The following is a 17,350-nucleotide window of genomic DNA, read 5'->3' on the forward strand; positions in this document are numbered from 1 at the left end:
TAGTTCATTCATTCTATTTAAAGATTCTGAACTGTCGGATGTTTTTTTTAGTGTGACAGTGCTTTAGATGGAGCAGATCTATGCTTAAACAATGTAATGATTGTGGTGTTTGTTTCGGTTATGACACAGCATAGTTTATTATCTGCTGTGGTAGATCTGATTTATTCAAACCCAATAATAAAGTTTTATATCCTCAGGAGGGGTCATTACATTCTTTTAGCATAGATCTGCTCCATCTAAAGCACTGTCACACTAAAAAAAAACATCTGACAGTTCAGGAGCTTTAAATAGAATAAACAAACTAATGAATTTTTTCAAAACATTATAAAATAATTTATCTTATAAGTAGAGACTTAGTAGAGTTAAATATTTCACGGAAGCATATATATATATATATATATATATATATATATATATATATATAATGAAAACTGAGATAGTTACATATACACACTGAATGACGCATAGTATGCGTGATCCCTTCCACCATCTGCTGAGAGAAATTAGAATCGCAAGTTGGAAATCGCATAATAGCTTTAAACTACATGACCGGTGCTCGGCGCTTAGCCTAGGGGTTAGGGTTAGGGTTAATTCGCTCTGAGATAAAATGGCACCTGGGATTCCCCTCGTGATTTAAAGGCACAGACACATTTTACTGTATGTTAATTACCTTAGGCACAGTTACGGTTTTTGGCCACATGATGGCAGTGTTGGGAAAGGGGACAGATTTAGTCAAGTGGATTGGTATGCTTTATATTGTACAGTATATTCGACTTATAATAAATCCAGCTTATAAATGTACTCCTGGAAAGGAACTCACTTGTAAGTAGGGGACAACCTTTACAGAATGCTAAACAATAGACTAGAACTACTGGATGGAAAAAAATCATACCAATTTCTCATTTACAATTTTCTCAAGAAAACGCATTAAGCTCCTTGAGGTGTCTAAAAGAGTAATTTCTCTGCATTCTTACCTTCTAGCAGGAAGTCGCCTGGATCTAACTTTTTTTTCTTCCGGCTCACTCTCTGAACTGCTGGGTTCTTCCTCACCATCATCTTCACCATTTGAGTCATCTTTCCAGGTATTTCTTTCAAGACAGAAATACCAGAACTTTTACCTGCTGGGTCTAGAAACAGCTTTAGCTACATTAGTATGCCATGCTAGACCATAAATATCCACCAGCAATACAAATATCATGTAGACAAAAGGTTTCTTGTGGGCTAACTAAATATACTTACCACACTCTGCATACAATTTCTTATTATGCAAAAAGTACAAAGGGCATTTAAGTCAAACTGGGACTATCTGATTAACTTAGCTGCTTAACTTAGCTTAACTTAACTGATTGTGCGAAATAACAGCCCCAGCCATGAGAGTGAAAATTTTCAACTCTGGCCTCCCAGGAACTCTCTTAATGGCCATTTCCTTTAATGAGATGAAATGGCCTGGCTTGATCACTAAAGGTGTTCTATTTTTGTAGGACCAGGGCAAATTTTAACAGCTTATTTGGTTTAGTTTTAGTCTAACAAACAAATTCAAATTTTATTTGTCACATACACAAACATACACAGTACGAAATGTAGTGAAATGCATTATACGGCTGCCATTGACCCTAGAAGAGAATTAAAGTTTACAAATAAGAAATAAATATGAATAAAAGAAATACAATAGAAATTAAATAAAAAATTAAATTAAACTAGGAAAAATAGAACTAAAAATAAAAATAGAAATGTGCTAGGAAAAAAATAGAACTAAAAATAAAAATAGAAATATAATGTGCAAAAATTGAAATCTACTGTACAAATTGAAATATACTGTGCTGTGTGTGCAAATATGCATAGAACAAAGTGACTTTGTGCAGAGGTTATTAAAGTGTCTTTGTGCACTGGTCCAGGATGTAAACGTAAAACTGTAAAATGTAGTGTAGTTGTGAAGGTAGGTGTGCAAAGTTATTAAAGTGTCTTTGTGCACTGGTCCAGGATGTAAACGTAAACATGTAGTGTAGTTGTGAAGGTAGGTGTGCAAAGTTATTAAAGTGTCTTTGTGCAATGGTCCAGGATGTAAACGTACGACATGTAGTGTATATATGAAGGAAGGTGAGCATGTAATTGTCCATAGTGTTCATGGATGTAAGAAGATTGATGGATTTGATCAATTATGAAAAAGATGAAAAGATTGTTAGTTCTGCATAGTGGTGTGGTTGTGGTTGAGAGACCTTATCGCCTGCGGGAAGAAGCTCCTCCTCAGTCTCTCTGTGTTGGCCTTCAAGGAGCGGAATCGCTTCCCAGACCGCAACAGAGTAAACAGTCCGTTATTGGGGTGACTGAGGTCCTTCACGATCTTCCTGGCCTTGGTCAAGCACCGCTTGCTGTAGATTGAGTGCAGGTCAGGGAGCTCGATGCGGATGATGCGCTCAGCTGATCGCACCACCCTCTGTAGAGCTCGTCTGTCCTGCATGGTGCTGTTCCCGAACCAGGTCGTGATATTTCCCGTCAGGATGCTCTCTATGGTGCAGGAGTAGAAATTCCTGAGCACCTTGGAGGGCAGTCTAAAGTCTCTCAAGCGTCTGAGGTGGTAGAGACGTTGCCGGGCCTTTTTTACCACGGTGTTGATGTGACAGGACCATGCCAGGTCCTGCGTGATGTGAACACCGAGGTATCTGAAGCTGTCCACTCTCTCCACTGGGCTCCTGTTGATGACGGGGGTCTGGTAGTTCCTCACCTGCTTTGTACTAAAGTCCACTATCAGCTCCTTTGTCTTACTGACGTTCAGGAGGAGATTGTTTCTCTGGCACCAGTTCTCCAGATTTCCAACCTCCTCCAGGTAGGCCGTCTCATCGTTGTTCGTGATCAGGCCCACCACAACAGTGTCGTCAGCGAACTTGATGATGGTGGTGGAGCTGGTAGTGGCCACGCAGTCGTGGGTGTACAGAGAGTACAGCAGGGGGCTCAGAACACAACCCTGGGGGGCTCCAGTGCTGAGAGTGAGGGAGGCTGAGACATGTCCGCCCATCCTTACTGCCTGTGGTCTGCCAGTCAGAAAATTGGAGATCCACTGACACATTGATGAGCTGAGTCCCAGGTGCTCCAGCTTGGTGGTAAGTGTGGAGGGAATTATGGTATTAAATGCAGAACTGTAGTCGATGAAGAGCATTTTCACATAATTCCCCCTCCGAGTGTCCAGGTGAGTGAGAGATGTATGGAGGAGATGAGAGATTGCATCGTCCGTGGAACGGTTTGTACGATAAGCGAACTGTAGTGGGTCTAGTGTGTCTGGTAGTGAAGAGATGATGAAGTCTCTGACCAGGCGTTCAAAGCACTTCATCACTACTGAAGTGAGGGCTACAGGGCGATAATCATTGAGGGAAGCAGGATGAGGTTTCTTTGGGACAGGAACAATGATGGACTCTTTGAAGCATGTGGGGATCACCGACTGAGATAAAGAGATGTTGAATATCTCAGTGAACACAGGTGCTAGCTGGTCTGCGCAGGCTCTGAGAATACGGCCTGAGAGGCCGTCTGGTCCTGCTGCTTTCCTGGTGTTCACTCTCTTGAAGGCTCTCCTCACGTCATGCTCTGAGATGATGAACGCGCTTCCGGTGCTGGCAGTGACTTCCTGTCTGCAGCCGTGAGCGCCGCTAGCATTAGCATCGCTAGCGTCTTTAGCTGCAGCCTCGAAGCAAGCATAGAAAGTGTTCAGCTCGTCTGCCAGAGACACGTCTGCGTTTATCATACCGGATGTTGGTGCTTTATAATCCGTTATTGTTCTTAATCCCTGCCACAGGCTCCTAGAGTCACTCTGTTGGAGTTGTGACTCTAATTTCCTCCCGTAGCGCTGCTTCGCCTCTTTCACCGCCTTCCGGACGCTGTATGACGCAGCCTTATATGGTTCCATGTCCCCCGACGCGAGTCCCGTGTTGTAGGCAGCGGTGCGAGATCTCAGAGCGTCGCGGATGGTTTTATCCACCCACGGCTTCTGGTTGGGAAACGTTTTAATAGTCTTTTTTTCTACGGTATCGTCCGCTAGTTTCCCAATGAATCCCACAACCGCTTCCGTAAACACGCTGACGTCATCATCGGAGCTTCTGAACGGTTTCTGAACATGTCCCAGTCTGCGTCATCGAGTGCGTCCTGTAACGCGGCCACCGATTGGTCCATCCAGCACGCGACCTCCCTCTGAACCGGAACTTCCTGTTTCAGCCTTTGTTTGTATTTTGGCATGAGGAAGATGGCGGCTTGGTCGGATTTACCAAACGGTGGACAAGATTGTGGCTTGTAGCCGTCCTTGACCGTTGTATAGCAGTGGTCCAGTGTCCTTTCGCCCCTGGTGGGGCAGGTGATGTGCTGATAAAAGTTCGGCGTTTGAGGTTGGCACTGTTAAAGTCCCCCGCCACAATAAGCGCAGCGTCCCGGTGTTGTGTTTGTTGCTGTGTGAGTGCCTCATGCAGCTCGCATAAGGCAGTGTCCGTGCCCGCTTGTGGTGGAATATAAACGGTGCTGATTATGACCGATGTAAACTCCCGAGGAAGGTAAAAAGGACGACACATGATGGACAGTAGTTCCAGGTTGGGTGTGCAGGAGCATGTGAGAGGAACAACGCTCGCGCTGTTGCACCAGCTGCTGTTCACCATTAAACACCCGCCGCCTCCCCTTGACTTCCCCGAGTCCCGCGTCCTGTCCATGCGGTGAACCGAGAAGAACTCGGCCGGCTGATAGTATATAGTAGTATAATAGTATGGTCCGGCACCGCGTTTTTTTTTTTTAAGCACTTTTTCCTTTGACCTGGGTATGGTTAGGTGCCTCAATCAACAGAGCTAATCAATGCGATACTTAACTGTGTATAGACAGAGTGTGAGGAAGACAGACACAACCGGTAAGCCACCGCAATCCTCAAAAGTGCAACACAGGATGACTTACTCCAAAAAAATAAGAAAACCAAAACATATCCTGCTTAATCCGAAGGCGCGCATGTTAAACACATGAATTAAGAGCCCAGTGTTATGCGGGAGATTCTCATTAAACTTTACAATCCGAGGGAGGGCATGTAAAACACATGAATTAGGAGCCCAGTGTTATGCGGGAGATTCTCATTAAATCTTGGTTTAAAAAATTTCAAGCATGAAAATTTTAAAAATGCTTAAATTTACAAGAGTGAGTCTCTATTCGGTAAACTGATGTGTGTGAGAAAGTCTGCCCTCCCCTCCTCTTCTCCTCTTTCTGGTTTCAATCACTACAGCCACAATTATTTTCAAAGGTGTAGCTCAGGTTAATTTGTTTTATTTTTACTTTATATTTTGTATTAATTATTTTTACATAATATTTTTGGGTTGTGGAATGATTGATCTAAGTTTCCATTTTGGGAAATGTATTTTTATATACAAGTGCGTTGATATACAAACATGCTTTGCAATCCAAGGTTCCACGGTATAGGTTTCGGAAATTAGGTTAATTATTTTGGTAATAAGTATAATAGTATGAGATTTATACTGAGACTAATATACTAGTCTGAGGTAATGCAAAAAGAAACAGATAATATTTGCACAATCATGCATTCAAGTTTGGTTTGATTGTGTAGTGCTTCAAAAACACAAAAGAAATTAAGTAAAATACATTAAGCAAATTAATTAAAAAAGAAATTAAGTAAATACATTAAAACAGGAATAAACAGGTCACATTTCAGAACATGCCACATGTGTAATAATTCTTAACCATGCTACACACCAGTTCTACAATAAAAAGGAGGGAAGTGGAACAGTAAGAATACAGGGTAAAGAGGTGAAGAAGGTACAGGAGTTTAAGGGTAATGAAGAGTGTGGGAAAGAGGTAAAGAAGTGGATGCAGGCAGATTGGAATTGGTGGAGAAAGGTGTGGGGAGATCTGTGTAATGGAAAAATATCAGCGAGAATCAAGGGGAAGATGTACAAGACTGGTGAGACCGGCCATGCTGTATGGTTTACAAACAATGTCACTGCGGAAGAGGCAGAAGTCAGAGCTGCAGGTAGCAAAGCTGAAGATGTTGAGGTTCTCTTTGGGAGTGACACAGTTAAACAGGATTACAAATGATTAGATTAGAATTAAGATGTTTTGGACATGTTCGGAGGAGGGAGAGTGAGTGTGTTGGTAGGAGAAGGTTGGACATGGAGCTGCCAGGCAGGAGGCAAAGAGAAAGGCCAAAGAGGAGGTACATGGATGTAATAAATGAGGATATGAAGCTAGTTGGTGCAAGTGTTAAGGATGCAGAAGATAAGGATAGGAGGAGAGTGATGATGAATTTAACACTGTTTTTTTGCTAGGGTTATTCCTCGTGTACTCCTTGGGCAGTTCTGGGTTGCTGTAAAATTTTTCCCTGAAATTTGTCAATCAGGCCTTTGCTAAACCTTTTTCTTCCTCACTTGCTGATTGTCTATAATGAAACCATAAAGCAAAATATCAAGTTAATAAATTTTAAAATAATATTCAATCCATAAGAAATATTTATATATAAGTCATGCACAATATGGTTAAATTCTCATTTCCGAAACATAAGTTCGCGCAAGTACCACAGCTGGCCTTAAATGTTGCAGTGTATGAGAATGGTGTTGCGGAGGATGAGGTGCCTCGGTATGTTATGCTAACTATAGTAAAAACTAGACCTTAATAAAGTATATTTACATGAAAAAATTTCAAATTAACAATTCTCAAAATGTAGAAAACTTCCTGTTTCGGTAATGATCATCAAAATGTGTTAACATTCTGACAATAGATTATTTAACTAGAGATATAAATAGATGATCTTACCTGGTAGCCATCTTGAAGTAACTGTCCCATGTGCCACATCACTCATAATCAAACGTTATTTTAATTCTGTATCTGTGTTTAAATAGTCTTTTAAAAATGTTGGGGAGGATAAGTTCATCAGACTTGGACACATCATTTCCCTACTTTTTTAAAATTATAATTATAAATGAATATTTAGCAAATTATGTTTTTTGTCATCTAAAATAATCCAGTAGAACATCCAATTTTGTTTAAATTACTACACATTACATTCAAACATCAAAAAATGACAATCTTAGCAGAAAAAAAAATTACTCCCATGTTGAATTTACACATTGTGCAAGGTAAAGATCTGTCTTTATTCTGATGTGTTTTATATTACTAAATCTTATATTAAAATCATTAGTGCCATGGGGTTTTAATCTTTCGTGAGAATCACCCATGCACTTAAATGCCCGCCAGTATGGATTGCCCCTTACCCTCCCTACATAATCGCTATAAAAATATCTATTTGAACAAAATTTTATTACATAAAACTGGCTGAACAGAACTTTTAAAACTGCACCATAACGTAAATCAAAACATTAAGTAAAAGCGATGTCATGCCAGATTTAATTATATACTTTAAAATAAAAGAAACATTTTATTTATTTGTATTAATAAGTTAGAGTTCTGCTGTACAAAAATACCGGCTGACATGTAGGTGGGCTTCAACCTAAAATAATAAAATCATTGATTACATTAAAGCTGAACAGCTTATTTTAAGCATTAACCTTTGAACTATTTTTTTAAACTATTTTCTGTCAAACAACACATACTTCTGCTAATATCAGTTAAAGTGCAGTGAGCACAAACAATGCTGTTTAATGTCTGTACTGTGTTTTTTAAATAGATCAAGTGCAAGAATAAGAGCTAGGCTCTGTGCTGTCAGAGTACTGAAAATTAGGAGATTTACAGATTTTAGCTAACAATCACATAAAATCACTTAACTTTTTAAGAATGGCTGACCATCACAAATAAATCATAGATGTATAATGTTATTACTTTCTGCTTGAGTTAAAGTGGCTTTACACAGTAATTATAAGAAAAATAGTAATAGTTATAAAAAAAAAACCTAACTACTAAAATAGTAATTAGTAGTGTGGAATACAGGAGTATTTCTGATGCTATAGAGTTTGCTTTAATTGCATTAACTTGTAAATAATTCACAAAATGCTAAAAATGGCTTAATTCTGTGGTCCTCTGGGGGAATCTCAAGTATAAATGTAAATAAATAAATAGAAAATATGTGAATCAGTCCACATAAAAAAGGTGATTCATAATTAAGATTTTCTAAAGTAAATGTGTCAGATTATTGGATAAATTGCATAAGAAATTATTTGTCGTTTCAATTATCTGTCATTTACATCATGATTTCATTTTTATTCCTTGACAAAATATTAATATAAAATATTAAATCAATTATTATTTTCAGAGATTTGTTTTAGTTTGTAATCATAATGAAAAAAATAGGTTTAAAAGAAAATTCATTATTTTTAATCTTATAACACCCCTGGCACTATTTCTGCGTTATAGGAAATCAGCTGGGACTCATTTCCACATCTCACAGGCAGTGAGGATGATGAGAAGCAGACAGGCTGATGCAGCAGTGAGATGCTTGGAAAAGTGAATTAGTTCAGCATGGAATTACATAGAAAAATAAAGGTACTTTTTTCATAACTGTTTTGTTATTTTGCACATCGAAAGTTCCACTTGAACACCCCTCGTGAAAAAACATTCAACACTATTCCTTACACATTATAAAGTATATGAAAAACAGATGTTGAATGCTATTCTCTACAAAAAACCATTAGTATCTACACTTCAACAGCTTCCATGGGTAACCGTGGGTCTTTCCTGACGTGTTATTTAGGAGGAAAGTAAAAAACTATTACCAGTGCCACTAACAAATATGTTGGAATCTGGATGAATTTACACAAAGGTATATTAATATATTCGTCTGGTATTCCTTTTTTGGGCTATTGCTCTTCCATATTCAAGGCCAATTTCTATTTTGCTATTTGCTATATTTGTGTTTAACTTCAAAAGATTAATATTGATATCAGCTTTTATTTTCTGCTATTTGGATCTAGATGTGGTAAACAATGACTTGGCACATTTTGTTTGGATTCGCACATTTTTAAAAAAGTTTCTTGTTGCCAGATGTGGCCTGGTGAGAATAATGTACAATTAAGAGCTATGAATGTCTTTTCTTCGTTAAATGCTTGGGTTTGAAAAATGCATTTAAAAAAAAAATTTAATAAATTATAGAAAAAAAAGAAAAACCATCATGAAAGCCAAAAAGCTGTCTATAGGGGGAAAATGCAAGCCATTTGGAATGGGAGTGTCAGAACTACTAAAAACTACAACTCCCAACACCAATGCTGCTGTTCACCTGAATACTTCACCTGAAACTAATCACTTGACAAATAAAAGAAGACTCACACACTTCGGCCTTCGTGAAGTATACACTCCCTGTGATTTGGTCCAGTGTCATTACCAAGCCGTTTTTAAATTCCCTGTTTTGATACTGACCCTGTTTGTAGTTTTGAGTTTGACCTGAGTTTGTTTGACTTACTCTTAAACACTCCTGTCAATAAATATCTTAACTGCACCTGCATTCATGACAGGAAGAAGAAAGTGAAAATCTATTTAAATCTATTTAACCTTTTGGAAAAGCATTATGCATAGTCAATGCAACAGTTTGGAATGCTCTTCCAAACAGATGCACAAAATAAGTGATGGTAGAAACATTGTAAAAGCTGAAAAATCCAAACAGTGGCATCACCAATTACCTCCACATTGCAGGAGTCTCCACCATTTAAAGAATACTTTGAGAACAGAAATATAGAGGTCATGCCTGCATGTTTGCAAGATGCAAACTACTCATATGTTAATCACCAGAATGCTTTACACATTTATTACAGTGGAACCTTGGATTGTGAGCATAATTCATTCCAGAAGTGTGCTTGTATATCAAAGCAACTTTCTCCCATAAGAAATAATGAAAACTCAGATTATTCGTTCCACAACCCAAAATAATAAACATATATAAACAAATAACACAAATTATAAAGTAAAAATGAAATAAAATGTTGCAAGCAAACAATGAGCAGGCCCAAGCACTCTGCAGCATTGCCACCCAGGCACACCTCACAACCTATTTGTCTTTGGAGCGTGTTAAGACGCCATCCCTGCTCGGGTGCACCGCACAACTTGCACACTTCACGCTATGACTAGGGCTGATGTCAGCTTGGGCCTTAAATATTTGTCATGTCAACTGTGTGTGTGTGTGTAAAACACTTGTGATGTGTACATGTGTAGAATAGGCTGCAGATGCTGAAAAAAAGCATCACACTATAATGTAAATGTGTTTGTGCAAAATAGTTTGTGTAGTATGTCTGTGTGTTAACATTTGTGATGTGTGTCAGTATGTGTGATGAGTGTGTGAGACGTAACTTATTAGTGTATGTGTGTGATGTATGTGCGTGCGAGAGAGGGATGCGAGTGTGTGAGTGTTTACATTTGTGATTTGTGCGTGGTTGTGTATGTCAGGTGTGTATGTGCGTGAGTGCTAACATTTGTAGTGTGTGTGTGTGTAACATTTGTGATGTGTATGTGTGTAGTAGGCCGCAGATGCTGAAAAAAGAGCATCACACTATGATGTTACTCAATGTGTCACTGAATGTTTCAATCATTATATTGTCATTCAACTAAGAAGATAAGATAAGGAAACTTTCTCTTTCATTCCAGTGATTAAAAAACTATAAAAATGTCAATTTTGAAATCCTCAGAAGCTCAGAGGTCCGAGCAAACCATAATAATCTTTGTATGATAAACTGACTCGTGGCATAAATCTACACAAAGTGCTTCAGTTTTAAATCATTCCACGCTGAACAAAAACAGCAAAAGAACAATAATAATTAGAAGAATAATAATCATGCTTTTTGCTGTTTATGTCCAGCATTAAAAAATTATTGAATTATTAATCATAAAAGCTGCTTTAATTATTCGCGCGCACGCTTTCACTTTTAAAAACTGCAGTGTGTAATCAGCAAGTATATGTCGCCCCTCTTTATGATAGATGAATATTCTGACTAAATCAAAGCTGCTCGTCAGCTCATATCGAGAGCATTTTGATCAAAGAGGAGATGAAAAGTCAAAAGTAAAAGTGTGTACCAACAATATAGCACAATGCATGTCTGTAAATAGCTGAAATGTGGTTGTAACTAAGCCTTTTAGTGAATGTAAAATGTTCGCGTGAACCCACGGCGTGCATGTGCGCTCTTTCACTTTGCCAAGTTTTGATCTAAAGTCAGATAAACTTGTGCGTCAATATAAGAGATATGTAAGAGATTTCTTCTTCCCAAAAATACAACAAACACAAATTTATACTTGTTTAATAAACGCTGTCTTTGTGGCGCTGTGCGAAACGCACGCCGACATGAGCCGCTTTACACATGACAAAATATAATCGCTCACTGTGGTAAGATTTACTTTGCTTAAATTCGATGGAACTAAAACGCCTATATTTAATTTAAATTCTAAATTTGTACAGTAACTTTAGTACTGTGATTGTAAATTCGTTTAATGTTTTACTTGTATTTAACACTAAAAGCGCCGCATCAGTGTCACCTACGTATAACGCGGTTCAGCGGTCATTTGACCGCCTATTGTTTTGAATAGGAAGCTGCTGCTGACACACAATGATCGCTAGATGGCACTTTCACCCAAAGCAAATAGTTTAGCTCCAAGATCAACTTGCACTTGGACAATGTGCCATTCATTCCCGCATTGATAATCAGCAGTATTTATAATTTTTTTATATTAAACTGAGAAAACCTACTACAGCGTCTCTAAAGGGACAAAGGCAGAGGAAACAAAACGGCAGAAAAAAAAAGTCATGTTTTGCATTGTAACCTAAAGTTTTTGGCATGATTTTTTCTGCCGTTTTTCCTCCTTTGTCCATATAGGGGCTTCGTACTATAACGAAAAGGAAAGCTCTACTTAATTTAATATCGTATGGAGAAAATTCATTAGTTTGTTCATTCTATTTGAAGCTTCTGAACATCTCGGATGGAGCAGGAGCAGCGATTTAGTTCTGAACTCGCTTCCGTAAAATTATCGCTAAAAGAATATTAAATTTAAATAAATTAGATCTACCACAACAGGTAAACTATGTCATAACCGAAGCAAACACCATGATTATGCCTCGTTTCGTTCAGAGTTGCTAGGCAATGGACCACGCGCATAATCGGCGGGAACGTGGTTCACTTGGCCACGGGGTATTATAAACCTGCGGAATGTTTCACTGTTTATGCTCACATAAGAATCCTGTAATAAAAGCGAGGGAAATGTGGAAGTGGCCACTCAATGAGAACTAAACCAAAGGTTTCGGTAACCACACAGTGTATCATCTGCATAGTGACACTGAACAGCTGAACGTCGTCACTTTTCCGTTTACCTCCTGTGCACACACACCTCCCCTGAGCCCTCGGTCAACATCCAATCACCGTCTGTATGCAAATGAGTCAAGATGTAGCCTAACGGATTTCAGCGGTCATGGAGTGGAAAGACTTTAAAGCAGTTGCAGCGTTTTTTCAGTTACAACAAGCACAGCGATGAGTCCACGTTGTTTCACTGTTTATGACATAGTGACACTAAACAGCTAAACAACTTCACTTTTCTGTTTACCTCTGAGGAAAAAAATCTGTATTTTGTTTGTTTATATTTAGAAGTTTTATAACATTACAAGAACACCTCTCATAGTCCATTGTTTTAGTGATTTGGCAGAAACTAATTATCACTACATAAGTACCCCAACACCATTGATCATGAGCTTCGGCTGAAACTAATTATATACATGTAACAGAAAATGTAGATGCTGATATATATATATATATATATATATATACCTCGAGCAACGTTGTTTATGAGTGTTTCACAAGACGAGCAAAGATTTTTAATAATTTTTTACTTGAAAAACGAGCATTGTCTTAGTTTACGAGCACCGATTATCATGTTTCACACATGCGCTTCTTGTTCTGACACCGAGCGTCACGTCATCACAAGTGAGCCAACGGTTTTTCTCTCTCTTTTAGCGGAATTGTAGGTAATCGTCTCTCCTGCTGGGTGAATACACACAGACACACACACACACACACACACTGTGTGTGTACAGGTTAATTTGTTTTAATATTACTTTATATTTTGTATTAATTATTTTTATGTATTTATTTTTTTGGGCTGTAGAATGAATAATTAAAGTTTCAATTATTTCCTATCGGAAAATAAAATTACGAGTGTTTTGGAATACAAGCCCGCTTCCGGAACGAATTATGCTCATAATCCGAGGTTCCACTGTGTATATATATATATATATATATATATATATATATATATGTGTGTGTGTGTGTGTGTGTGTGTGTGTGTGTGTATAATCGAGGCCGGCTCTATTCAGGGGCAAGACGGGGCAGCGCTCCCTTAAATAAATGTCTGTGCATGTTAATATATTTCTAAAATTAATATATTACAAGTTGATAAACTGATCTGCAGTAGTGGAAAAATCTGCCAAAAAAGTGCCACTACACGGTATTAGATTTCCCTCATGTAGCGCACACACACACCTCCCCTGAAGCAGTTGCAAAAATATAACCTCCGAGTTAAAAAAAGCTGTATTTTGTTTGTTTATATTTAGAATTTTTATAACATTACAAGAGGGTAATAGTTTGGTCTGTTTTAGTGCCCTTGTAGAGAAAAAAATTAATGAATAACAACTTCCAACCACCTCTCAAAAGAGTGCCATAGTTTTGCAAAAGAACAGTATATGTTTTCATATGGATAAACATGTCTTTTCGTATGTATGAACAGACCAATTTACATCCTTCACAAATTGGATCTCATCTTAATGCTGTTCTGTCCTTTATGTTGCTTTGGTACAAAATAATTTAATTAAACCAGTAACAATGTCTAACAAAAATATGATGAAGGAAACTGTGCAAAATGCCTTTATCTCTAAATATAAACAGAACATAAATTAATTTTAACATTAACAACTTAAAAGTTGCCAACAACTTAAAAATTAACAACTCCTTTACTATTTCCCCATCTGTAAAGGGCTGGTTATGTTTTCCTAAAATCCCCTGTATTCTCAGTGAACATTCATAAGCTCATTGCTGGGCGGTGAGTGAGTGAGAGAGGACCTGTGTAGATCGCTCATACTGCACTTTAAGCTCATTTATTTTCCTCGCCCTTACCTCAGACTGCTGGGGGTAAGTTTCTTCAAAGTGTCTATGTTTAGCTTCGTAATGGCGTTTAATCTTTCCACTTCTGACAACCGCAACAGAGTCCGAGCAAATAAGACACACAGACCTCGTAGAGCTTGATGCAGGAAGAATGAATGCATATCTCCCAACCATTCATCGTGGAAAACTCTCCAAATCACCTTTTTAAATTTTTTAGCGTGACTTTTTTTTTCCGGTAATCTGTCTGTGCGCTGCTCCTGCTTTCTGCTTTCTTCAATGCACACATGACTGCACATCTGAACGTATCAGTTGGCGTAGCAACCCGTGGCGCCGTAGGACCCAAATGGCTCTACTGAGCTGACCTTTACGTGCCCGATATACATTTTCTTTCATTAGAAAATAGCGTTTGCTATATATATATATATATATATATAAAATACTAAGTCAAAAGGCTTCGTGGTCCGGATGGACGCATCTCGCGGTCCGAATTCGGACTGGGGTCCGCCAGTTGGCGACCCCTGTTCTAGGCTGTCGGTCAAATATCTCTGCACTTAAAATGGAAGCACAAAATGGAGGGACATCATGCAAGGGATTTTAGTTTTCTAAAATTTAGCACGTTTTTTGTGTGCTAAACTAAACTTCAGGGTCAAGTAATAGCGATTTTATTTGAAAAGTATTTTATATATATATATATATATATATATATATATACACACACAGTGGTGTGAAAAACTATTTGCCCCTTCCTGATTTCTTATTCTTTTGCATGTTTGTCACACTTAAATGTTTCTGCTCATCAAAAACCGTTAACTATTAGTCAAAGATAACATAATTGAACACAAAATGCAGTTTTTAAATGAAGGTTTACGTTATCAAGGGAGAAAAAAAACTCCAAATCTACATGGCCCTGTGTGAAAAAGTGATTGCCCCCCTTGTTAAAAAATAACAACTGTAGTTTATCACACCTAAGTTAAATTTCTGTAGTGACCCCCAGGCCTGATTACCGCCACACCTGTTTCAATCAAGAAATCACTTAAATAGGAGTTACCTGACACAGAGAAGTAGACTAAAAGCACCTCAAAAGCTAGACATCATGCCAAGATCCAAAGAAATTCAGGAACAATTGAGAACAAAAGTAATTGAGATCTATCAGTCTGGTAAAGGTTATAAAGCCATTTCTAAAGCTTTGGGACTCCAGCGAACCACAGTGAGAGCCATTATCCACAAATGGCAAAAACATGGAACAGTGGTGAACCTTCCCAGGAGTGGCCGGCCGACCAAAATTACCCCAAGAGCGCAGAGACAACTCATCCGAGAGGCCACAAAAGACCCCAGGACAACATCTAAAGAAGTGCAGGTCTCACTTGCCTCAATTAAGGTCGGTGTTCACGACTCCACCATAAGAAAAAGACTGGGCAAAAACGGCCTGCATGGCAGATTTCCAAGGAGCAAACCACTTTTTAGCAAAAAGAACATTAAGGCTTGTCTCAATTTTGCTAAAAATTAAAAAACACCAAGACTTTTGGGAAAATACCTTGTGGACCGACGAGACAAAAGTTCCCGTTACATTTGGCGTGAAAGTAACACAGCATTTCAGAAAAAGAACATCATACCAACAGTAAACTATGGTGGTGGTAGTGTGATGGTCTGGGGTTGTTTTGCTGCTTCAGGGCCTGGAAGGCTTGCTGTGATAGATGGAACCATGAATTCTACTGTCTACCAAAAAATCCTGAAGGAGAATGTCCGGCCATCTGTTCGTCACCTCAAGTTGAAACGATCTTGGGTGCTGCAGCAGGACAATGACCCAAAACACACCAGCAAATCCACCTCTGAATGGCTGAAGAAAAACAAAATGAAGACTTTGGAGTGGCCTAGTCAAAGTCCTGACCTCAATCCTATTGAGATGTTGTGGCATGACCTTAAAAAGGCGGTTCATGCTAGAAAACCCTCAAATAAAGCTGAATTACAACAATTCTGCAAAGATGAGTGGGCCAAAATTCCTCCAGAGCGCTGTAAAAGACTCGTTGCAAGTTATCGCAAACGCTTGATTGCAGTTATTGCTGCTAAGGGTGGCCCAACCAGTTATTAGGTTCAGGGGGCAATTACTTTTTCACACAGGGCCATGTAGGTTTGGATTTTTTTTCTCCCTAAATAATAATACCATCTTAGATTAATATATAAACTGCTTCAAAGTCTTTCCACTCCGTGACGGCTAAGTGTGGATACAGACCAAACTGTTACCTTCTAGTACTTTTTGTTACTGCGCTGCCCCCTCTTGCCCCTGAATAGAGCCGGCCTCCATTATACACACACACTATATATATAGGTATGGGAATCGAAAACCGTTTCTTGTTGAGAACCGGTTCCCAGTGTTTCAATTCCTCGGAATCGTTTGCAAAATTTGCAAACGATTCCCTTAACGATTCCAGTGGGCACGAATGACGTCATCACGCGCATTGCGTAACTTACGCACGTTGCGTAGCTTACGCTCAGTCAATAGTAAGCATGGCGCCTAAGCGGAACAAACTCTCAAAAGTCTGGTTGTATTTCACAAAAAAACATGAAAATAGGGCAACTTGCAATACTTGCAGCGTTTTTTTTACATGCTAAAACATTTGCACACACAGCATGCAATAACTATAAAAGAATGTTGCGTTTTCGATCTGCTCCGGGCTAACAGTTCTCACAGATCAGTTGCATTTGACACTGTATTGTATTTGTCACTGGCTAACAATCCTATTTTTGAGTTCATATATATCCTTTTAAAAAGGAGGATTGTAATTTCTATAAGAAAATGTTGGACATTCTTGTAGAATTGCCACAAAATAATTTGGTGTATTTTGTTAATTTTGCAGAAGAATATTTATTTTATTATTTATTTATTTTTTTTATTGGTTATATATATATATATATGTATATATATGTATATATATATATATATATATATATATATATCATGCATCTTTATACATTTGGAATCTGCATCTACATTTTCTGTTACATGTATAGAATTAGTTTCAGCTGAAACTCATGATCAATGGTGTTAGGGTACTTATGCAGTGATAATTAGGTTCTGCCAAATCACTAAAACTAACAATGGACTATGAGAGGTGGTTGAAAGGTGTTATTTATTTATTCTCTACAAGGGCACTAACTACACAGACCAAACTGTTACCTTCTTGTAATGTTATAAAAATTCTAAATATAAACAAACAAAATACAGCTTTTTTTTTCCTCAGAGGTAAATGGAAAAGTGAAGTTGTCCAGCTGTTCAGTGTCACTATGCAGATGTTACACTCAGTGTGGTTACC

The 17,350-nt window shown here is 38.3% G+C and overlaps 1 protein-coding gene across 1 annotated transcript in view; it reads right to left on the reverse strand.

Annotated features, from left to right (window-relative positions):
* Window positions 1–17,350, reverse strand: part of chd2 (chromodomain helicase DNA binding protein 2) — a 186,769-nt gene that overhangs the window by 117,041 nt on the left and 52,378 nt on the right. Inside the window, exon 5 of the mRNA XM_053499720.1 lies at window positions 975–1,088. Within this exon, the coding sequence (XP_053355695.1) occupies window positions 975–1,088 (114 nt within the window). The remainder of the gene's footprint in view (window positions 1–974; window positions 1,089–17,350) is intronic.

The sequence above is a fragment of the Clarias gariepinus genome, chromosome 7 (genome assembly GCF_024256425.1).
Source record: "Clarias gariepinus isolate MV-2021 ecotype Netherlands chromosome 7, CGAR_prim_01v2, whole genome shotgun sequence".
Classification (NCBI taxonomy): Eukaryota; Metazoa; Chordata; class Actinopteri; order Siluriformes; family Clariidae; genus Clarias; species Clarias gariepinus.